Below are 24,777 nucleotides of genomic sequence, written 5' to 3' on the forward strand. Positions count from 1 at the left end.
TCCAGTGTCTGTGTCCAAGTGGCCTCTTTTAAAGAGTAGGGCCCACACCAAGGGCCTCATTTTAACTTAATCACCTCTTTAGAGACTTAAGCTGAGTGCTCACGCCTGTAATCCCAGCACTTTGGGAGGCCGAGGTGGGTGGATCATCTGAGGTTAGGAGTTTGAGACCAGCCTGGCCAACAAAGTGAAACCCCATCTCTACTAAAAGTATAAAAATTAGCCGGCCGTGGTGGCATATGCTTATAATCCCAGCTAGTTGGGAGGCTGAAGCAGGAGAATTGCTTGAACCCAGGAGGCAGAGGTTGCAGTGAGCCAAGACAGTGCTACTGCACTCCAGCTTGGGTGACACAGGAGACTCCACCTCAAAAAAAAAAAAAAAAAAAAAAAAACCAACACAATCTCTGAATACGCTCACATTCTGAGGAAGTCAGGGTTAGGGTTTCAACACACACAATTTTGGAGGGGACGAATTCAGCCCGTAGCACTGTTTTTCCACAATTCAGCTGCAATACTGCCTTTGAGCCCGTTTCAGTCAGGACCCTGTTTTCCTCCAATCCGATTTGTCTCTGATCCCTTGTTAATGCTTCTTTCCTCGTTTGGAACACACGCTGCTTTGCACTGAAATACAGTCTGAGAAACGCATCGTTAGGTGACCTCGGCATTGTGTGAGCTTCATAGAGTGAACTCACACACATCTAGGTGGCATAGCCTACCACTCACCTAGGCCAGGTACAGACTACTGCTGTCAGGCTGCAAACCTGCACAGCCCCTTACTGTGAATACCGAGGCAACTCCAACACAGTGGTAACTACCCGTGCATCTAAACACAGAAAAGGTACAGTGAAGATCCAGGATTATAATCTAATGGACCACCATCGTACACAGTCTGTCATCCATGAGGTCAGTATGCGGCACGTGGCTGTACTCTCAGGTGAGAGGAGATACTAAGGCCAATGTGTATCAAAGGCAGGGCAAGCTGAATCACTGTCCCCAAAGCTGTTCTCCCCTTTCTGAAAACATCCTTTTTTCCCCTGTTATTTTGGTGAGTAACATTTTAAGTGGATTTCATAAGCAACTGGAATGTTTCAGGTGTTTTGGAAAGGGTGTTATTAAAAGATAAACAGTTACTTGATGTAAGACAAGGGGCAGGGAAAGGACTAATATTTCTTGAGCACCCACTGTGTGCCAGGGAGCGGGTAAGTGCTCCACACATTCTCATTTAATATTTAAAACAATGTGGTCATTTCACTCATGAATGAAGCCAAGGTCAGAGAGCTTCTTCGAGCTGCTTAATGTCACACAGCTGGAATCTGACATCAAGTCTGGCTGAATCCAAGACTAATATGCTTCCCTCCAAAGCTAAAGGACTCAACAAAAGTTCAGTTCTCTTCTTAACTGCCAAAACAGCATATGACAAAAACAACCTGTCAACTGTAACATATATAGGAGCCAAGAAAATATTTGTCATAGAAAAATATTCAGTGTCTAGAACTCACTGCAACAAATTCGTCTTTTCTGCAGCTGACTCCTAAAAGAAAAGCCCGGCGCAGTGCGTGGTGGCTCACGCTTGTAATCCTGGCACTTTGGGAGGCTGAGGCAGGCGGATCACAAGGTCAGGAGATCAAGACCATCCTGGCTAACATGGTGAAACCCCATCTCTACAAAAACTACAAAAAAATTAGCTGGGCATGGTGGCGGGTGCCTGTAGTCCCAATTACTCGGGAGACTGAGGCAGGAGAATCACTTGAACCTGGGAGGCAGAGGTTCGAGTGAGCCAAGATCGTGCCACTGCACTCCAGCCTGGGTGACACAGCAAGAAAAAGAAACAAACAAAAAAAAACTTGACTGTGAATTCTTTGTAATAATTTGTTTCAAAGTAATTTAAAAAATTATTTTACTTTATTAATTTTATATTTGGTTATATTAAAAAAATATGTTAAGTGTGACTTTCCCTGTAAACACCTATTACTTTCTAGAGGTTTTCACTTCTGGTCAAAATAGAGTAACAGGAACTGGATTTATTTTCCTACATAAAACAACTCCAAAAATGGAGAATATATATAACGCAACAGATCTGAAAACACAGGACACCAAGCAATGAGAAACGGTGATCTTTAAGGACAGGAAAATGGAAATACGATCCCTGTAAGCGCCCCAGCTTGCTGCCTTGAGTGAGTTTCCAGGTTTTGGCGTAGGAAGAAGGAACACAGGTAGGATGTGGCCAAATCCATGAGTGGAAGAGATGGAGGGGAGAGTTCAGGGGGGCCAAAGGGATGCGAGTTCACAGGGCAGAGCACCAGAGAGTAGAAAGATACCTAAAGAAAACTTAGGAGAGCTACAGGGGGTTATTCTTGAATGTGTGGGAAGTAGTCAAGGTCATGAAACAAAACAAAACAAAACAAAACAGGAATGTATTAGAGGTAACAGTGCCTGGTGCTTACAGGGGGCCAGGAATACTACCTATTCCCATCAGCCAGTCTGGAAAACCTCATGATTCTTGGGGCCTTGGCAGAGTGCTGAAGAGTCCTGCTTTAGTAGTCAGGAAAAATTCACCCCAGACTATGCCCTACAGTGTCCCAGCTAACAAGTCTTAAAAGCCAAATCCAAAAGGATCAAATTGCTTCCAAATAACTGTATCCCAGAACAAATTCAGTAAAACTTAGAGTAATACAAAAGTATGCAGCATATCTCACATCCAATTTCTAAAAATCAGGTACAAGAAGCAGGAAAATGTGACCCACAAGGAAACAAACAAAAGTCAATAAAAACTAACCTAGAACTCACACGAATGACAGAATCCACAGAGAAAGACATGAAAATAATTATTCTAACTATATTCCATATGTTTGCAAAGTTGAGATATGGAAGATGTAAAAAAAGATCCAAGCTAAACTTCTACAGTGAAAACTGCACTGTGAGATAGAAAACGTTATGCTCTCTGGATGACTGTAACAGCAGATCAGTATTGCAGAAGAAAATATTAGTAAAGTTGAAGACCTAACAATAGAAATAATCCAAAATGAAACACACACAAAATTAAAAGAGCAACAAAACTGTAGAACACTTAAGCTGCCTAATTTACAGTACGTCCTCACTTACCATTGTCAATAGGTTCTCAGAAAACTGGTACTATAAGCAAAAGGGAGTATAACAACAAAGGATATAAAATGAAATCATCAAAAAATTTCAATTGAAAGGAAGGCAAGAAAAAGGAACAAAGGATGATGACTAGACAAAAAGAAAACAAACAGCAAGGTGTCCAATTTAAACTATATCGATAATCACATTAAATGTAAATGGTCTAAACTCTTCACCCCCCATTAAAAGGCAAGGATTGTTAGTCTGGATTAAAAAAGAAAGAGGCAGGTATATGCTGCCTACAAAAACACACTGCTAATGTAAAGATACAAATAAGTTAAATGAAAAAGGGTAAAAGTATACCATACTAAAAAATAATAATTTAAAAACTGAATTGGCTATATTAGTGTTGGACAATGCAGATGTAAGAATAAAGAATACTGCTGGGGATTTTTAAAAGGGTAATTTCTTGGCCGAGCTCGGTGGCTCACGCCCAATCCCAGCACTTTGGGAGGCAGGTGGATTACCTGAGGTCAGGAGTTCGAGACCAGCCTGGCCAACATGGTGAAACCCTGTCTCTACTAAACATATAAAAATTAGCTGGGCGTGGTGGTGGGCACCTGTAGTCCCAGCTACTCGGGAGGCTGAGGCAGGAGAATTGCTTGAACCTGGGAGGTGGAGGTTGCGGTGAGCCGAGATTGTGCCACTGCACTCCAGCCTGGGCAACAGAGCGAGACTGTCTCAAAAATGAATAAATAAATAAAAATTTAAAAGGGTAATTTCTTAATAATGGAGTCACTCAGTCAAGAGCACAAAACAATCTCAAATATTTATACACTTAATAACAATTTTAAAATACATCATGATGAGGAAACTGATGAGACTGCAAGGAGAAACAGTCATGCACCGCATAATGACAGTTAAGGACAGGCACATAATACATCAGTGGTATATATTATAATCCCATATTTTTACTGTACCTTTTTTAGTTTAGAAACACAAATATTTACCATTATAATTGCCTACTGTATTCAGCACAGTAATATGCTATAGAGACAACCGTATAGCCTAGGTGTGCAGTAGGCATACCACCTGTTTAAGTATACTCTGTGATGTTCGCACAATGAAATTGCCTAAAAACACATTTTTCAGAACATATAGCCATCGTTAAGTGATGCACGACTGTAGACAAACCAACATTTACAGAGATTTTAATATTTCTTTCTCAATATTAATATGCAGGCAGAAATAATAGATTTGAAAAACACTATCACCCAACATAACCTCATTGACATATACTGAATATTCTACCCAACACAGAACATACAGTCTTTTCAAGTGCATGTAAAACACTTTGCCAAAATAAGACATATTCTGAACCATAAAACAAATATCAGTAAATTACTTTAAAAGCTTCATGTCATATGAACTACAATTTCTGACCACTATGGAATTCAATTATAAAGCAACAATTGAAGAATTTGTGAAAAATCCCCCACAAATTTGGAAACTAAATACCATACTTTTAAATAAATAAGAAACCAAGGGGAAATGAGGAAGTATTGAAAATGAAAACACAATTTGTGGATGCCACAAAGAAATCAACCTTTGTGGGATGCCAAAAAAAAAAAAAAACCCCTATTAATTTAAAAAATAATCTATTACAATTTAAACATACGTAATCTAGGAAATTAGATAATTCAAATAAGCAAAAATTTTAAAAGTATATTTTTCACCATTAGGAGATCATCGTTAACACTTTAGGAAGTGGTTCTCAAAGTTGAACATGTATTAAAATTGCCCTAGGTAAGGGCTTGTTGAAACATCCATCACCGGGCCCTGTTCCCAGAGTTCTTAATCTGGGATGGGGCCTGAGAATGTGCATTCCTAGCCAGTTCTCAGGCAATATGGATGCTGCTTCTTGGTCTGGGGACCACGCTTTAAGAACCACTGCCTTAGCACATACATGTCCAGATCTCTCATTATATGAGATGTGTATGAATATAAACATTCATATACTTTTTAAAAACCAAAATGAGATTTTTTATTCTTTTGAGACAGTGTCTTATTCTGTCACCCAGGCTGGAGTACAGCAGCGTGATCTTGGCTCACGCTTGAAACCTCTACCTTCTGGGTTCAAGTGATCCTCTTGTCTCAGCCCCCTCAAGTAGCTTGGGACTACAGGTGTGAGCCACCATGCCTGGCTAGTTTTTGTATTTTTTTGTAGAGGGGTTTCACCATGTTTCTCAGGCTGATCTTACACTCTTGAGCTCAAGTGATCCACACGCCTCAGCCAACCAAAGTGCTAGGATTACAGGTGTGAGACATCTTGCCCAGTCACCAAAATGAAATTAAAATTTTTTTTTCATATTTTATTTAACCCCACCCATGCAAAATATTACCGATTAAATATGTAATCAATATAAAAACACGATTACTGAGATATTTTGCTTTCTTTGGTACTCTTTGGGCTCCCACGTCTATTTCATACTTAGATTACATTTCAACTTGCACTAGCTACGTTTCAACTGCTCATTACCTAATGCTTAAGAACTCTGGATAAAGGAAAATATACTTCTGTCTAAGACCTCTTTCCCTCTACATAATGTAGTATACTATAGTCTGTTTATCCATTCTTCTCTTGATGGGTACGTGTGCGATCTCCAGTTTGGGGTTATGAATAAAACTGCAAAGAATATTCTTATCTTTATGAACATATGCTTTCATTTCTCTGACATAAATACTTAGGAGTGGAATCGCTGTGTCAAAAAATCGTTGCATATTTAGTTTAATAAGAATCCTACCAGACTCTTTTCAAAATTGTTTTATCAGCTACTTCTTTTTTCAAAGATTTGTACCTTTCCATTTTGTAAACTTTCCTCTCATCAAATACTCAGGCAATATTCAAATTCCTCCAGTTAACTAAGGAATATCCTTACTGATAATCTGTCAAAACTAATGCTCAAACCAGGACCGTGTTTCATAACTGGTTATGTCCTCTAAGTCTCTTTTAATCTATCCTACTACCTCCCCCTACCTTCCCTTTTTGACATCACTAACCTGGTGAAGGAAGCTGTGTTTAATAAAATTTGAACTGAAAACTGTAGAATATGGTTTTCTGTATTTACAAAAATAAAGCTTTAAATGAAAAACAAATTAAAGACAGATCTGTAAACCAAACTACAATATCAAATGTAGTCCAGGCCATCCCTATGCACTTGTGTACTGAATTCATCAAGCAGGATTTGGTATTAGAGATATATGTGAAGGGAAGTTTTGGAATCAAACCAAGACAATGTTACAATGCAATGGGGGGGGGGGGTTTCAGGGAGCCTTGACTTGGATGGGAAGCTTTAATATCTGCAATCTTTACTTCTTAACCAGGATTCAGCAGACCTCAGGCATGGTCCTTGTAAAACATCAATTACTCAGTTTAAACTATTTTTAAAATCATTTGTTTAATTTTCATAGGCTTCAAATGATTCATTTCAAAAGATTTCACATGGGTATTATAGTTAATTGAACTTTTAAAAATTATGATAAGAAGACTTAACATGAGCTCTACCCTCTCAAAATTTTAAGCATGCAACACAGTGTTAACTATAGACAAAACGCTATACAACCCTTTAAACTATCATTTGCTTATTCTGCTTCATACCTTTTTCCTTTCAACCTTAAAAAATATTTAATACTAAAATAAACAGATGCTTAAAACTGCACAAAGCAGGCCGGGCGTGGTGGCTCATGTCTGTAATCCCAGCACTTTGGGAGGCCAAGGCAGGCGGGTCACCTGAGGTCAGGAGTTCGAGACCAGCCTGACCAACATGGAGAAACCCTGTCTCTACTAAAAATACAAACTTGGCTGGGCATGGTGGTGCATGCCTGTAATCCCAGCTACTCAGGAGGCTGAGGCAGGAGGATTGCCTGAACCCGGGAGGCAGAGGTTGCAGTGAGCTGAGATTGAGCCACTGTACTCCAGCCTGAGCAACAAGAGTGAAACTCTATCTCAAAAAGTAATAATAATAATAGTAATAATAATACTGCACAAAGCATATGTATAGCTTAGCAAATTATTAGATGGTAAACACCCTTGTATCCATCAACCAAGTCAAGAAATAGAACTCTGCTGGTCAACTCCTTCCAAATTCAACTCCCGCCCTCTACAGGTAACCACTATGCAGAGTTTCACAGTAACTGCATAAGTCTGTAATGTTTTATTTCGCCACACGGTGCATCTTTATACACCAGAGTTTAATCTTAAGACTCAACCACTCTAGTCTTAAGACTCATGAGTGGTTTAGCACCATCGCCTTGGGTAATAACTATGTTTTCACTCAGAGTTCATGGGAGATCTGGTTAAAAGTGTGTGGTGCCCCCACCCCCAAATTGCTTAGTCTTTAGTCTTAAGACTAAACTCTAGTGTATAAAGATGCACCATGTGGTGAAATAAAACATTACAAACCTATGCGGTTACTCTGAAACTCTGCATAGAGGTTACCTGTAGAGGGCAGGAGTTTATACTGTTTAATCTATAGCTTCCTCTTCCATCTCTTTCTTTTCCTCACTGTTGACGTGTAGGGTTTCCTGGAGTTTGGATTTTGCTAACTGCACACTCACAGTAGTATTCAACATGATCGTCTTTTCTGTAGTTTCTGCAATTTGGCAGCTGGATCCACCTGGATCCTTTGGCAAGGCTAAACATGGTGTCTCAGGAAAAACACATTGAAGTCTCTGTTTTTTAAATATTATGACCTTGATACATTACTCATTTTTATGTGAAAATTGTTTCCTAACCTATTTAGAAGTAGTCATGGTTCACAGTAGCTTTTCCAAGCTACTCCCAGAGCCTCCTTGTCTATTGTTTCTGTACAGTGTTGAAGGATATGGAAGCATGCTTTTTCAAGTTCCCTGGCTTGATTTCCCTCCCCTTCTCTGTCATTTCTCTCTGTTGTCCCAACTCAGTTCCATTTGGGCTCCCTTCTCGGTAGTCTCTCTTGAGTGGTGGCCTGTCTAAAGGGGCAGTTTGTGGTCACTGGAGCACAACTGCTCCAGCCCTGTCAGGCCTTACCCATTTCAGCTGCTCTCTCAAACCACTCCCCTGTGATTTCCAGCGGCAATCTGAGGGTTCTCTTCTCCCATCCGCCGGATGCTCTATTGTTTCCTCGTTCCTTCCTAACCAGACACCCGTGGCGTGCAGGCCTTGGGGCCGGCTGATGTTGTCTCCAGCTGCTTGTTCTTTGGGGTCTAGGACTTACTCTGGCATCTAGTTTTGCCACAGATGTTGTCTGTGGGTTTTTGATCTTGCTAAGTAGCTGTCTTTACGTATGACCTTGGGTTTGAGAAGATCTAAAAACGATCCTTCCACCACCACCGCCATCTTCTTAGAACTGTATATCCATTTTGAAACATATTAATATTTCCATGTATTTTTTCTTTAACCACTGATATGGTTTGGGTATTTGTGCCCTCCAAATCTTGTTGAAATGTGCTTCGCAGTGTTGGAGGTGGGGCCTGGCATGAGGCGACTGGTTCACAGGGGCGAGTCTCTCATGAGTGGTTTAGCACCAGACCCTTGGGTAATAAGCATGTTTTCACTCAGAGTTCACAGGAGATCTGGGTGTTTGTGTGTGGTGCCCCCACCCCCAATTGCTCCCTGTCTTGCAACATGACACGCCTGTTCCTACTTCACTTTCTGCCATGAGTAAAACCTTCCTGAGGCCTCGCCATGCTTGTAGAGCCTGCAGAACCATGAGCCAATTAAACCTCTTGTCTTTATAAATTACCCAGCCTTAGGTATTTATTTATAGCAACACGAATGGCCTGACGCAAGCACATTTCTTATTCAGGTATGACATAGCCAACAGATCAGAAGGCCACTGCCATTCAGAAGAGGGTTTATTATTCACAGTTCCCAAGAGGAGGGGGCCCACTACTCCACAAGGAAGTACCAGGAGTGGGCCGGAGGCAGAGGGAGAGGGGCAGGGGAACAAGGGCAGGATCACTTCCGTGGGGAGGCAAGGCTGGGCAGGGGAAGCAGGTTTAGCACGGGCTGATCTGCATCATTTCTGTGGGCTCGGGGTGTGGCTGGCTCTGGTTGTGGGTACCTGGCCCTGGAGTGCCTCTAAGGCTGGGGACTGTTGCCTCTTGGAGTGTGAAAACCAGCAGGAAGGAGGTGGCTGGAGAGGGCTCTGGACTGGTTAACTGGCAATTAAAAGGTACATTCACAGGGAGCCATCTGCCATCTCTAAGAATTGGCTAGCCCGGGGAAGGGAAGCAGCTCCCCAGTCAACAAGGCCTCAGGTATCAGAGTACAAAAAATTAAAAAGCATAGAGGGAAAAGAGCAGAGGTTGTCAGGGGCTCACGAGGAGAGCAGGATGAACTGGAGGAACACACGGAAGGATCAGGGCGGTAACACAACTCTTTGTAATACTGTTGTGGTGGATGCATAACTCCAGGCACATCTGGAGATACATGTGTCAAAACCCACAGAATGTTCAACGACAAGAGTGAAGCCTCATGTCAAGTTTGGACTGCCGTGAATGAATGATGATGGACTGACACTGGCCCATCAGTGAGGACACACATGCCACACCTAAGGCTCGGTGTCAGTAACGGGGGACACTGTATGTACGGACAGAGCGGGAGCAGCATGTAGGAACCTCTGTACTTTTAGCTCAATTTTGTTGTCAACTTAAAACTGCAATGCAAATATTAAAACTATTAATTAAACAAACACCCCAAAATCCCCCAAATCCGTTATTCTCCTTCTCACTTGCGAGCTGGAGCATCCCCCATGGCTGTATTTTCCAAGGGACCTGTCCTCCCAGACTCTCTGCTTGAGGGGCGCTTTGCCTCCCCTAGGGACCTGCCTGTCAACACAGTCACCATCAGATGGTGCTGTCCCTCAGGGTGACTGAGCCGCTGTACAAGCTCACCTCTGCTAGCTTCCCGCAACATTCTTCATCCTTTACACCTGCCACGTTCCTCAAAAAGCTCCTCCTCACCTCAGAGGTCCTCAGACCCCCAGGAAGAGGCGAGGGCAGAGGCTGCGGCTAAGCACAGATGAAGGAGGTGTGTCTGACTCCAGCAGGGTCTGGAAACCTCCAGCAAGGAATGCCTGTCATCCCCGGGAGCCGCAGTTTCCATGACCTCCTGCCCCTCAAAAGCAGCCCCACTATTGACAAAGCTTTTCTCCTAGCATGGAGGACAGAAAATGAATGACAAGGTGCCAATCTTCTTCCTGGAGCTTCACCAGTATTTATTTATAAGAAACTAGAATGGTTTTTATCAGCCCAGTGAGCAATGTCTTTTGTTTTGTTTTGTTTGAGATGGAGTCTCGCTCTGTTGCCAGGCTGGGGTGCAGTGGTGCAATCTCGGCTCACTGTAACCTCCGCCTCCTGGGTTCAAGTGATTGTCCTGCCACATCCTCCCACGTAACTGCGACTACAGACGCGTGCCACGACACTGGCTAATTTTTGTATTTTTAGTAGAGACGGTGTTTCGCCATATTGGCCAGGCTGGTGTCAATCTCCTGACTCAAGTGATCTGCCTGCCTTGGCCTCCCAAAGTGCTGGGATTACAGGCATGAGCCACCCGCCCAGCTGCAATGTCATTTTAACAAAAGAGTGGTGGGCTGGCTTCACTGGTTTCTGAGTTAGACTGCAAAAATGAAATACAACAGATATCTGAGGACCTACTATGTGCTCATGAGACCTGCTGGGCTCATCATTCTTAAGTATCTGATTAGCCCTCATAATAACCTTGTAAAACGGTCATTTATTCCTCCCGTTTCTCAGAGGAAGTGCAGAATCAAGCAAGAATCGACCTAGCAGCTAAATGACAAAGCAAATGTTTAAACAGGTTTACAAGCCACAGTGCAGGGCTTTTCCAGCTAAGCCTCAACAGGCCAATGAGATAAATCTTCCATATACAACTATTTCTGCTGTCACGGTCTGTGCAGCTCTTTCAGACGGGAGATCCGAGGACAGGCAGCCACGTGCGACACACGGAATGTGAGCTTTGGCTAAGGGAGGCTCTGTGTGGATCCCGGTGACACACTTCATTGTTAAGGATTGCGCACCTTACTTCTCTGGATTCGCTCACTGTAAAATCTGGATGACAAAATACCTACCACAGTGACTGGCAAACTACAGCACATGGGCCAAATCCGGCCAGCCTGCTGCCTGCTCTGGCACAGGCCCGAAGCAGAGATTGGCTTTTACATTTTTCAGTGGTTAAAAAAAAAAAATCAAAAGAATCACATTTTGTGATATGTGAAAACTATATGAAAGCCACATCTCTGTGCCCATAAATAAAGTTGTACTGGAACACAGCCACGTCCATTCATGTCACATCTACGGATGCTTCTGCTCTGTGAAGACAGAGTGGAGTGTAACAAAGGCTCTCACCAGGCCTGAACTTCAGCCAGGCTCTTCTTCTCCATGAGGCCTCAGCCTCTGGTTTCCGTGTCCAGTTTTAGCAAGAATCCTGTGAAGTCCGTTTCGAGGGAATCCCCTGGCTAGCTCCCGAAGCTTGCCCCATGGCAATCTAATGGCTTTCTGGCCCTTTCCCAGCCTTCAGACTTTATGTGCCAATTAGCAGCCGTATTAAGCTCAGGGTCTTGGTTCCCATGATCAACAGTGTTTCTGCCATGGAAAGCTCAATCTATACTTTTAAACAGCTGATTAAAACACTTTTCTGTTCCTTGGAGAAATCCTTTAGGGACAGTGCTGGACAAGAGCAAGAGCAGGCCAAGAGCCAAGTGCAGAAGCAGACCAAGCGTGCGTGTCAACACCGCAATCAACTCTTTTAATTGACGAGCCTTGGGACAAGTCTAATTAAGAGTAGAACATAATTATTTCATAATGATCGCTAGCTTATTTACCATCTTGAGAAACACATCTTAGACTATGAAAAACACTTATTTTCCCCTTAAACTCCTTCACATCCTTACTATGAATAAGCCTCTGACTTGGGTATTTATAAGACAGAAACGATGAGAAGAAAGACAGAAGGCTGGGCAGAAATTCAAGCTGCCTAAATTCAACAACTTATTGCCTAGAGACAAGGACTCACAACCTGGCATGCCAGGTGCTTTGGGTAAACTCGTTTCCCATGCATCATACACAGAGAAATGGGTGAACCCAGTCATTACAGCCCGATGACTGGGCATTCTGAAACCAACCATGCTTTTTCTCAGGTTGGAAGATGGGTGCATGGTCTCCCAAATGAAGACTGGCAGAGGTGACAGTCACAATGGTGGTATTAAAAAATAATAGTGATGGCACACCCACGTTCATTGCAGCACGGCTCACAATGGCCCAGAGGTGATGGCAATCTAAGAGTCCATCCATGGAGGAATGGATACTGGAGACATGGTGACTACACACAATGGAAATGGTATTCAGCCTTAAAACCGAGGGAAATCTTATTGCATGCCATCGCACAGATGAACCACGAGGACATTATGCTGAGTGAGATAAGCCAGTCATGAAAAGACAAAGACCACATGATTCCACTTACCTGACGAGGTGTCTAAAGTGGATAGACTCAGTAACAGAAAGTAGAACAGGGGCTGGGGAAGGGGATCTGGGGAGTTGTTCAATGGGTGTAGAGTTTCCATTTCACAAGATAAAAAAAATTCTAGAGATCTGCTCTATAACAAAGTAAATGTAGTTAACACTTCTGAACTACACACTTACCAATGGTTACGATGATACATTTTGTGTTACTTGTTTTTGACCACAATTTAAAAAATAATAGCAATGAAAATAACGATGGTAACACGTTTCTGTAAATAATGCTTTTGGAACAGTTTAATGGATCCCAGACACTGGGCCACATGCTAAGAGACATCATCAAGCAACTGTGTCTGGGGCGGAGGGGAAAAATCCAGCTGGTGCTTACGATTCTCACAAGGTGAGATGCTCTTCCTCAGGTCATACAAGCAAGACTGGCCTGTGGCCCTTCCAAAATAGATTCCGTCAGATGACCTGCTGGTCATCATTTCTGCTACTGTGTGCTTTCACTGCATTTTGGAACTTTCTTTTTTTTTTGAGACAGAATCTCACTCTGTCACCCAGGCTGCAGTGCAGTGGCGCGATCTCCACTCACTGCAAGCTCCGCCTCCCGGGTTCAAGCCAACGTCCTGCCTCTGCCTCCTGTGTAGCTGAGACTACAGGTGCCCACCACCGCGACCGGCTAATTTTTGTATTTTTAGTAGAGACGGAGAGACGGGGTTTCACCATGTTAGCCAGGATGGTCTCGATCTCCTGACCTCGTGATCCGCCTGTCTCGGCCTCCCAAAGTGCTGGGATTACAGGTGTGAGCCACCACGCCTGGCCCATTTTGGAACTTTCATTGCATTTGGATCTATAACTATTATTGAAGTTATAGATGTCACATGTTGTAAGGCAGAGCTCACTGGATTTTTATGAACTGATTGTATCCATGGAACCAGCATCCAGATCAAGGGAGAGAACATAACCAAGACCCTGGCAGCAATCCCTATAACTCTTCTGGTCATTTATGGCATCCCCTCGATTACCACAGATCGATTCTGTCAAAAGAACTTTTTCTTTTTTTGAGATGGAGTCTCACTCTGTCGCCTAAACTGGAGCGCGGTAGAACGATCTTAGCTCACTGCAACCTCTGACTCCCAGGTTCCGGTGATTCTCCTGCCTCAGCCTCCTGAGTCACTGGGACCACAGGCATGCGCCACCACACCCAGCTAGTTTTTGTATTTTTAGTAGAGACGGGGTTTCAATATGTTGGCCAGGCTGGTATCAAACTCCTGACCTTAAGTGATCCTCCCGCCTTAGCCTCCCAAAGGGCTGGGATTACAGGCATAAGCCACCACACCCGGCCTCAAAAGAACTTTTAAAAATTGAGGCGGGCAGATCACCTGAGGTCAGGAGTTCCAGACCAGTCTGGCCAACATGGTGAAACCCCATCTCTAACGAAAATACAAAAATTAGCCGGGCATGGCAGTGGGCACCTGTAATCCCAGCTACTTGGGAGGCTGAGGCAAGAGAATCGCTTGAACTCAGGAGACGGAGATTGCCGTCAGCCAGTCTCACACCGCTGCACTCCAGCCTGGGTGACAGAACAAGACTCCGTCTTAAAAACAACAACAACAACAACAACAACAACAACAAAGCAATTAGCTCAGGTTGGAATTCTGTAATTGACAGAGTCAAGTCAGTTTAGTGATATGGTCAGAACAAGATGGTGACTGAGGGCAGGTGCTTCTAAAGATCCGAGCTTCAATCCCATTTCTTTGCTATGTGCCTTTAGGAGAACGACTTAACCTCTTTAAGGCTTAACTTCCCCATCAGAAAAAGGGGATATAATGTGCCGTTGCAGGAATAAATGAAACACTGTATGTGAACCTAGCACGGTGCCTGGCAGTTTCCATTCTCTAGAGCATGTGTTGGCCTACTATGGCTTCCTGTTACATGAAGTTCTGCTGGAACAAAGACATGTATTCATTCACATATTATCTATGGCTGCTTTTGCACGATAAGGAGAGATTCAAATAGTTGCAGCAGATACTGCATGGCCTGTAAGGCGTACAGCACTATTAGGCCCTTTACTAATTAGGGCCTTACTAAGAAGGTGTGACCCCTGCTGTAGAATGTGGGTTATGTGTGCTGCTGCACCCATAGGGACTAGAACACTCCAGCACATAGGAAGTACTCATGCGGCGGCTTTTGTGTGACATGTGACAAATATACACTTATTTAAGTCATCAACAGTGGGTTTTATTTTGCAGTTGAATACATTCCTAAACAATATTGTAAGAATGGAGTGAAATCATAAAAATCAAGCCTGGTAACAACTTGAAAGAAGGCAGCCCTGCCCAATACCTAGAACAACAGACTTACAAATTCTAGCAAAAGAGAAGCACCTACGGTTAATGCAAGAGACACTCAACTTTCAGTCAGAAGAACACAGAATTTTAGCTATGCCATTAGCTAACTGGTAGATACAGACATGGGGAAATTATCAGAATCTTAGCACGCTCAGCGATAAGGCCTAAACACTGCTGCTGATTTCTGGTTTAGACAAACAGCTCCTGCAGGACTGGAATTGGACAAGGTTGGAGTTAGGAAAGCCATCAGGAGCTTAAAGGAATTCAGGCAGGCACAGAACGGGGTTGTTAGAAATAACGAGATAACGGTATCTTCAGGTGTTTTGAGAATCATTATTTTACCATGAAATAAGAGCGTAAAACAATATTCCACAGAACTTGCTGGAATATTTTCCTGGACTTGAGGAACTTGCTGGAATTGTTTCCTGGACTCTCTTAAGAAGCTGTGTGCGCCTAGTGAATGGAAACTGCAACTATTTCTTGCTAGTTGTCACTTTATCTCACCTTTCATGTGAAGTCTGATGCCAGACACAGTGTAAGAACAAACTAATTGTTAGCTGAATAGGAACAGGAGAAGGCAGAATGAGATTTGGCAGGTCTGTGGTCATATGCCACACTGTAAAAAGGGCTGGGAGTCAGGGAAGCTTGGATTTGAAGTACAAACTAGAAAACGACAGAGTGTTTGGAGGTGGGAATAAATTGAGAAAATACAACTTGCTCTCATTTTTAGGCCCGTGACAGATCCGCTCATTTGCCACCGGCTCTGCTCGGAGCCAGGCTCGACCTGCACTGTCTCTGAGGGCTCTTCCCTCAGATGCTGCCGTCCCACCTGTCTTCACAATGAATGTTCTCATCCCGTTTCAGAGCTTCGACAGACATTCATAATAATCATAAGATTCTTGAATCCAAATTTCCACCCAGATCTCTTTCCTGTGCTCCAGGAAATACACCTTCTGGCCCTGCTTGCTGGACGTCTCCACTGAATGCCACTGATGCCCCTGCCTCCTCAAGCTGGAATGGGACTCATCTTCACCCCTGGGTATGGTCTTCCCCAGGGACGGACACTACTGTCCACCCAGATGGCAAAGCTGGAAAACTGAGCCACTACAAGTCCTCTTCTCCACAAGTGTATTCATTCAACGACATCCTCTCCTACTGCCCCCAACCTCAGCCTCTGGAATCCATCCAGCTCCTGCTGGCCCCTCAACTCTCCCTTACTTCTAGCCAGCACCATCTCCAACCATACTCATCACTAGATCCTAATGGCTTTCTTGACTCCAGTCTGGTCGTACTCCAATCTGCCTACAGTTCTCTTTCTAAACCAGAAATCAGATCATATCACACTCACTTTTAAATGCATTAACAGCTTCTGTACCAAACACAATAGTTTGGGTATAGAACTGTGAGGGCCGATACAAAGCCCTTGGCCACATGTGATGACTGAGTACTTGAAACATGGCTCATCTCAACTGAGAGGTGCTGAGGTGTCAAATACACACCAGATTCGAATACTTCACAGACAAAACAGCATGAAAGTATTCGCAATTATTTAGACTGTGTGTTCAAATGATAATGTTTCTGGATATATGAGGTTAAACAACACATTTTAACATGAATTTCACCTGCCCAACACCACTGCTCTCAGGGGAGAACCTGTCACGCATCCTGTATTTGCAGGGCTCCCCATCTGGATGATAAATTCCCCGTATCTCATTCACTACTCAATCTACCATGCAGGGACTAGTAGAAGTTCCAGGAACTCAGTATGCATAGAATCAAAGAATAAAAACATAGCCAATGAACTTATAGCTCCAAAAGGTGTCTAATAAAAGGTAGCTTCAGATATAGGCTTAAGCAAGTGCCATCAACCCAAAGAGACAAAAATACGAGGAAGCTATGCTCTACATTTTGGATTCAATTTGGTGCAACCTTTTTCCAGAACAATCTGACATATTTAACAACCTTAAAATGATCAGACCCATTGATTGGGTAAATCCGCGCCACTGGATTTGGACTACTGAACAGTTAGCTATGAGCACAAACACAAACGTACTCAGTTCACTGGGGCCGTATCTATAATGGCAAAAAACTGAAAAGAGCGAAGTATCCCATCATTTACAATGGAAGCTGTAAATTAGACATGTCCCTCTGGTGGAATGGCATGCGGCCATGAAAAAGAAGGTAATGGACTCCATGTGCTGAAAAGGAAAGATTTCCTTTGAGCAGGGAGGGAAAGCAGAGGGCACTGTACTATATCCTCACATTTGTGTATTTCAAAGATATATGTTTGCATATGCATCTACACAGAATTTATCAGAAATATACTCAAGCATGTGTGTGTTCACAAGATAACAGCTCCTGGGGGCAGAGGTGGAAGGGCAGTCATCACTGTGTACCTTCTTTGAACTTGCTAATCATAGGCATGAAGACTTTTATTATAAAACATATTAATGAGGGCTTCCTGCATGGACCACAGAAAATCACCAATTATTTCACCACCCCTGCCCAGCCCCCCACCAAGATGAACAGACGGTAAAACAGCAACATTAAGTTGACATCACCTACCGTGATCTTTTTGTGATCAGGAAACTCGAGGCCAAAATAGTCACCTTCCACGAGGTTGAGGTGGTTGCAAACTGCATCCAGCAGCACCTTCCCAGGAGCTCTTTGCTGTGAGCAGAAACAACAGAGGTTATCCCTGAAGCAGGCAGGGATGAAAACAAACCACACCTCCTGGCTGCAGGAAACCTCTGGATTCCTAAGTCTATGGGTCCTTCACAGCTCGCCACCGCCCACCTCCGTGACACCCTGAACAACAGCCCCGTCTATACCTCCGTATCCCAGCACCTGCTGTTGCCAAAATTGGATGCAAATCTCTTAGCATTTTCTTCCCAATCCAATCCCAGGCATCACTCCTCTCTCCTTATTCAATTAATTGACTTTTTTTTTAGAGTAATTTTAGGTTAACAAAAAGTTGAGCAAAAACTTCTTCCCACCACACAGTGTCCTCTGTTATTAACATTAGTGGTAGAGATTTGCTACTGTCAGGGAGCCAGTATTGATACAGTGTCATCATTCACAGTCCATAGCTCACATAAGGCTCACTCTGTGTGCTGTCAAGTTCTATGACAAACGTGTTGTGACCTGTCTGCATTACAGTATCATACAGAATAGTTTCACTGCATTATATGAATTTCACCCTAAAAATTTTCTGTGTTCCAGCTATTCCTCCCTCCCTTCCTCCTTCCTAATCCCTGGCGACCACTGATCTTACTGTCTTTATAGTTTGCCTTTCCCAGAATGTCATCTAGCTGGACTCGTACAGCCTCTGCAGACTGCCTTCTTTCATTCAGTAATATGCATGTAAAGTCCTTCTGTGCCCTTTTTTTTTTTTTTTTTTTTTTTGAGACAGTTTGCTTTTGTTGCCCATGCTGGAGTGCAATGGTGCAATCTCAGCTCACTGCAACCTCTGCCTCCTAGGTTCAACTGATCCTCCTGCCTCAGCCTCCGGAGTAGCTGGGATTACAGGCATGTGCCACCATGCCAAGCTAATTTTATATTTTTAGTAGAGATGGGGTTTCTCCACGTTGGTCAAGCTGGTCTCAAACTCCCAACCTCAGGTGATCCACCTCCCTCAGCCTCCCAAAGTGCTGGGATTACAGGCATGAGCCACCGTGCCCCCTCCATGTCTTTTTATGACTTGGTAGCTTATTTATTTATTGAGACAGAGTCTTGCTTTTGTCACCCAGGCTGGACTGCAGTGGTGCGATCTCAGCTCACTATAACCTCCGCCTCCCAGATTCAAGCGATTCTCCTACCTCAGCCTCCTAAGTAGCTGGGATTACAGGCACCTGCCACCACGCTCAGCTAATTTTTTTGTATTTTTAGTAGAGACGGGGTTTCACCATGTTGGCCAGACTGGTCTCGAACTCCTGACTTCAGGTGATATACCTGCCTCAGTCTCCCAAAGTGCTGGGATTACAGGTACGAGCCGCTGCACCCAGCCAGTTTGTTTATTTTTACTGTGGAATTATATTCCACTGTCTGGATGTAATACAGTTTGTTCACCTACTGAAGGACATTTTGGTTGCTTCCAGTTTTGACAATTACGAATACAGGTGTTATAAATATTTCTGGACAGGTTTTATGTGGACATTAAGTTTTCAACTCGTGACCCCAGGCCTTTTTTGTGACAGTCAAAGCCCTGTCCCTGTGCCTCTCTCCCTGTCCACAAATACGACATGGATGGTTTTCTTCTCTACATTCCTGTAGCACTCTGTGCAGTAACTCATCGAGACTATACCCACATTGAAGGGAAACGCCATATTTTTTTCATCCCTGTATCCACAATGCCTAAAGACCAACCAATTTTGTTGAAATGAGTGAACAAATCAATAAAAGGTATCCATTCCACTGTATTATAGATGGTTTAGTATCTATGTGTCTATGTCCCCAATTAATATCAGGTCACTTATTCATTTTTGTATTCTTATTGCCTAGCACAGCACCTGGCAATCAATCATTGTCTGCTGAAATCAATACTATTCATGCATTTTCTATATACTGGATCTATAGGGAAAGGGAATATTATATATAAGAACACACGTTCTATCCTGAAGAGCTTAGAATCACATGCCTCAGTTTCTCTTCATTATGTACATTCCCAGCGACTGATAGTAAAATGGATCAATTCCACCATAGATCAAATCTTGGGAGACAAATGCTTTAATGACATGGCCATTCACAGTTATCAGCTTGACCTCATTATCAGCCCACCTCAGCCTCCCGAAGTGCTGGGATTACAGGTGTGAGCCACCGCACTCAGCCCACAGTTACTTGTTTTATACGTCTCACCTCTTCCCTGAGAACAGAGCATTTTAGGAACCAATTAGGAACCCCAGGAGACTGAGTGATAGCAGCAGTCAAAGCCCACCAAGCACACGGATGGGCACGTTCATGAGTCTGTACCAGCATGAACAGAGAAGCCAAGAAAGATGCTGCTTGATGTTCAACATGAAGCACTTTTTTTAAAACAGATACCACTTTACACCCCCACACTAGCCCTCACTGCAATCCAGAAGATACACATTCTCCACAGATGATCCCAAACTCGCCAGGCTCTAGATCTTAAATGCCTGACACTGGCAGAGTCATGTCACCTGCAGGCATGTCAGGAGTCCCATGTGATTGTGTGGCACCCCCATTCTTGCCTGCCAAGCTCTCCTCTTCTGCAGCGCACTTATCCAGAGGAAATGGGTCAGGAGAGCACAGTGGAGCACTGGTCACCAATCTTATCTTCCACCACTTTGTAACAGCAATGGGCCCTGTTTCCGACGCACAGGGTCAGACTAGCTTTTCCCAGCTCAGTTGATGTAGGGAGCGATGAGCTGCTCCATTCCAGTCCCTAATCTTGGCTCTGAGTCCCCACACCAGCTGCCAAGAGCTGCATGGTTAACTTATGCACAGCAACTTATTCGGGCTCCACCTCTCACTCCAATCACATCTGCAGACATTAAAAAGAACATTATAGGCTAGGCATGGTGGCTCATGCCTGTAATCCCAGCACTTTGGGAGGCCAAGGCGGGTGGATGATCTGAGGTCAAGAGTTCGAGACCAGCCTGGCCAACATGGTGAAACTCTGTCTCTACTAAAAATACAAAAATCAGCCAGGTATGGTGGCGGGCGCCTGTAATCCCAGCTACTCAGGAGGCTGAGGCAGGAGAATTGCTTGAACCCAGGAGGCAGAAGTTGCAGTGAGCTGAGATCACACCATTGCACTCCAGCCTGGAAAAAAAAAGAATGTCATAAAAATGGACCAAAGAATAAGAACTTGTGGAAGAATTCCCATACTGTAAGATTTTCTTTTAAAGGAAAAACACATTCCAGCTTCAGAACCTTCGTTCTCATAACTCTTAACATTTCCTATTTGTGATGAAAATAAACCACCAATTATCTGACCAGCTGGCAAGCACTCACATTTCCCAAAGAATTCCTGGAACTAAGGGAATTTGACAACTTCATCTAGATTTACAGAGTCTGGGAAATGAGACTTAACAATTCAATACTAGAAATCTTACGAAGTTTTAAACAAAAAAAACCTAATATATAATGGATGTCTTTATGGACATGGTGTTAAAGCGAGCACTTTAGAAGAGGAGAGAGGGAGAGTTAGCCTCTGTACTTCACAGAGTCAGCTGCGGTTTCTGTGCATGTATGGAGTGCTTTTGGTGATAATATAAGGGTGTGTTGAGTCCTAGAACCTGCAGTCTTGCTGCCCCAGCACTGCACACTCCTTAGGGCCTGTCAGAGACAAGTGAAGCAATGATGATTAACTAGCTGCTTGTCACAGGTTTGCAGTAGAGACTTAGGATCTAGCTAATAAATGGCAGGTCGATCCTTAAAATTGTTAAAATTTATTATTTTATGCAAATATTTATAGAAAATGACTTTTCTTTGGCACCAAATTTTTCATAGGGCGATGTCAACTTATCATCTCAATAATATCTTTATAGTTTCTAAAATTCACCTGTAAAATAGATGTCCATAAAGCATTACACGAATTCCCCTGTGAATGCTGGCTATATCTACGGTTGTAAGGACACTCCTGTATGTAACATCACTGGAATTTACAAGGGCTTCAATGCACCCCCTACATGACAATGGCATGGGTAAATGGCACTACAATGGTGATATGGTTTGGCTCTGTGTCCCCACCCAAATCTCATGTTGAATTGTACTTCCCAATGTTGGGGGAGGGACCTGGTGGGAGGTAGCTGGATAATGGGGGCAGATTTCTCCCTTGCTGTTCTCCTGCCAGTGAGGAGTTCTCAAGAGATCTGATGGTTTAAAAGTGTGTGGCACCTCCCCCTTTGTTCTCTCTCTCTCTCCTGCTCACCATGGTAAAGCATGCTTATTCTCCTTCACCTTCTGCCATGATTAAGTTTCCTGAGGCCTCCCAGCCATACTTTCTGAACATCCTGTAGAAGTGTGAGTCAAGTAAACCTCTTCTCTACATAAATTACCCAATCTCAGGTGGTTCTTTACAGCACTGTGAGGATGGACAAATACAAATATGCTACACGAACTGTGCATTAACACGCCAATGTGTACAGGGCAGCTATGCCTAAAGCACTTCCAGACATAAAGATACCCTGATGGTCAAGGACTTCCTCTCCCTTTCTTTTAGGACTTGGTCCTGAACTATCTAAGTGTGTCAACGCACACCAGATTAAGGCCTGCTTCTGAGGAAGCTTCTTGGAGAAGACAGGCAGAGAAACAGCTTGTATTTCATTAAGAAAATGATTCTTCCTTTTGTTGCTATAATAACTTTACTTCATCAGCCTGCAGTATAATTTCTCTGTACTTCCCAGTGAGATTTTGAACTTCACTCTTAAGGTCATTCTGTTCCACGTCACATCCCAGAATGCAAAATGGTGCAGCCACTATGGTAAAACAGTATGGCAGTTTCTCAAAATAACGAAAATAGTCTTATCCTAGGATACAGTAATCCCACTTCTGAGTATACAACGAAAATAACTGAAAGCAGCGTTTTGTAAATCCACATTCACAGAAGAATTATTCACAATAGCCAAAAGCTGGAGGCAATCCAGGTGTCCACTGCTGAATAAGTGGATCAACAGTATGAGGAGGACCATTACACACAGTGGAGGACGATGCAGCCTTCAAAAAAAAAAAAAAACGAGATTCAGGAACATGCTACACCATGAATGAAACTTACGGACACTATTCTAAGTGAAATGAGCCAGTAATCAAAGGACAAATATTGAACAATTCCACTTCAATGAGGTACCTAGAGCAGGCAAATTCAGAGAGACAGAAAGTAGAATGGGGGTTGCCAGAGGCTTTGGGGAGGGGGAATGGGGAGTTAGTGATTACTGGGATCAGAGTTTCAGTTTTGCGAGATAAGAAGGGTTCTGGAGATGGATGGTGGTGATAATTGCACAACAGTGTGAATGGATTTAATGTACTTAGTGCCCCTGAGTGAATGTACTTAATGCCCCGAACTACACATGTAAAAACGGTAAATTTTGTTACAGGGGTTTCACCACAATTTAAAAAATGCAGAAGGGAGAAAAAGTAGTTGAGGAATGGGGCTCACATCTATAAACAATTGAAAACAGTTACTCACAATGCAATCTGTTAACACTACTTTTAAAAATAAGAAAATAAAGAATCTGTTTTCTTTACATGAGATCTTAGAAAAATATTATGGGGTAGGATCTCATCACATGAGGAAAATGGGTGAATATCCACATGTATGCACTAAATATTTGCTAATATTTCTTTACACAAAGAGCTCTTTTTATATGTCTGGCAAAAAAGGGAATAAACTGAACATCTTTGGAAATAATGGCAAATTATGCATTTGGGGCAGGCTTTGTACCGAAAGCCAACGATGAGATTCCAGAGCCACAAATCCACTACCCTTTTATTAACTAAAAAACCAAACCTGTAAACAAGTCAATAAAGCTTGAATGGGGAAAAGGTGGAAATAGCACAGATCAAACTGACAGAACTCAAGAAAAAAGGCCCTGTGGAAAAATTCATCAGTAAAAGTATTTTCTTAAAGGTTAACTTACTTCAACACACAGACACGGCTACACAGACTATTATACACAAGGAAGGAAAACCCACTTATCTAGGCATCATTTGAAAACCTATATATGTGAGTAATGGTTTAATATGAAAGGGATCTGATGACAAATGAATGTTTTGTTGTTTTTGAAAAAAAATATTTCTATTATTTAAGCTTTTTTTGGAGACAGCGTCTAGTATCACCTTGGCTGGGGTGCAGTGGTACCATTGTAGCTCACTGCAACCTCAATCTCTGGGCTCAAACAATCTTCCCACCTCAGCCTCCCAAGAAGCTGGGACTACAGAAGTGCACCACCGCATCTGGCTAATTTTTTTGCTTTTAGTAGAGATGAGGTCCTGCTATGTTGCCCAGGCTGGTCTCAAACTCCTGAGCTCAGGTGATCATCCTGCCTCGGCCTCCCAAAGCGCTAGGATTATAGGTGGCCCAAATGACTGTTTATGATGTCCTCAAGGGTTTGTGCTGGGGGTGCTAAGGCTCCCATCAGCTCTAAGAAACCACCCCGTTCACTACCAGTCTCGATCATAATATTCCTAAAGTGTTCTCCTTATAAGAGGCCAAATAGTCATTCTAACGTTCTATTTTGGATAACAAACCAGCAATTCGTGAAACTATGCAATCAAATTTTTGTCCCTTGTTTTTAAAATGATGCTCCAAAAGGCAGCTGAATTTTAATCTAGTGCACAAACCAGTTGGCTGGCTCCACACTCTGTGTTTCTGTTGCCTTCTCCGTCCTCAACCGGCTTTTCATTGGAGCCTGTAACATTAAATTTAGGAGGAGGTTTACATTCGTGGGGAAAGCCTGGCAAGGACGCACTGAATACTAAATAGCACGCATGTTCACACAGCGCTTCGAGCTATTACAAATTGTGACTCAAAGTTGCTCCAGTTTATTGTGACTTTAAAACATTTCTAGGCCGGGCACGGTGGCTCACACATGTAATCCCAGCACTTTGGGAGGCCAAGGCAGGTAAATCACCTGAGGTCAGGAGATCGAGACCAGTCTGGCCAACATGGCAAAACCCCATCTCTACTAAAAATACAAAAGAATTATCTGGGCAGGATGGCGCACGCTGCTTGTACAGTTCCAGCTACTTGGAAGGCTGAAGCAGGAGAATTGCTTGAACCTGGGAGGGAGAGGTTGCAGTGAGCCAAGACCACGCAACTGCACTCCAGCCTGGGTGACAGAGCAAGACTCCCCATCTCAAAACA

General features: G+C 43.2%; 1 protein-coding gene across 3 annotated transcripts in view; it reads right to left on the reverse strand.

Moving 5' to 3' along the window:
- The window catches only part of FARP1 (FERM, ARH/RhoGEF and pleckstrin domain protein 1), a 314,718-nt gene that overhangs the window by 91,161 nt on the left and 198,780 nt on the right, over nt 1–24,777 (reverse strand). For all 3 annotated transcript variants that reach the window (XM_033177386.1, XM_033177385.1, XM_033177387.1), the window contains exon 3: nt 17,517–17,621. In XM_033177386.1, the coding sequence (XP_033033277.1) occupies nt 17,517–17,621 (105 nt within the window). The remainder of the gene's footprint in view (nt 1–17,516; nt 17,622–24,777) is intronic.

The sequence above is a fragment of the Trachypithecus francoisi genome, unplaced genomic scaffold (genome assembly GCF_009764315.1).
Source record: "Trachypithecus francoisi isolate TF-2019V2 unplaced genomic scaffold, Tfra_2.0 Lachesis_group18, whole genome shotgun sequence".
Taxonomy (NCBI): domain Eukaryota; kingdom Metazoa; phylum Chordata; class Mammalia; order Primates; family Cercopithecidae; genus Trachypithecus; species Trachypithecus francoisi.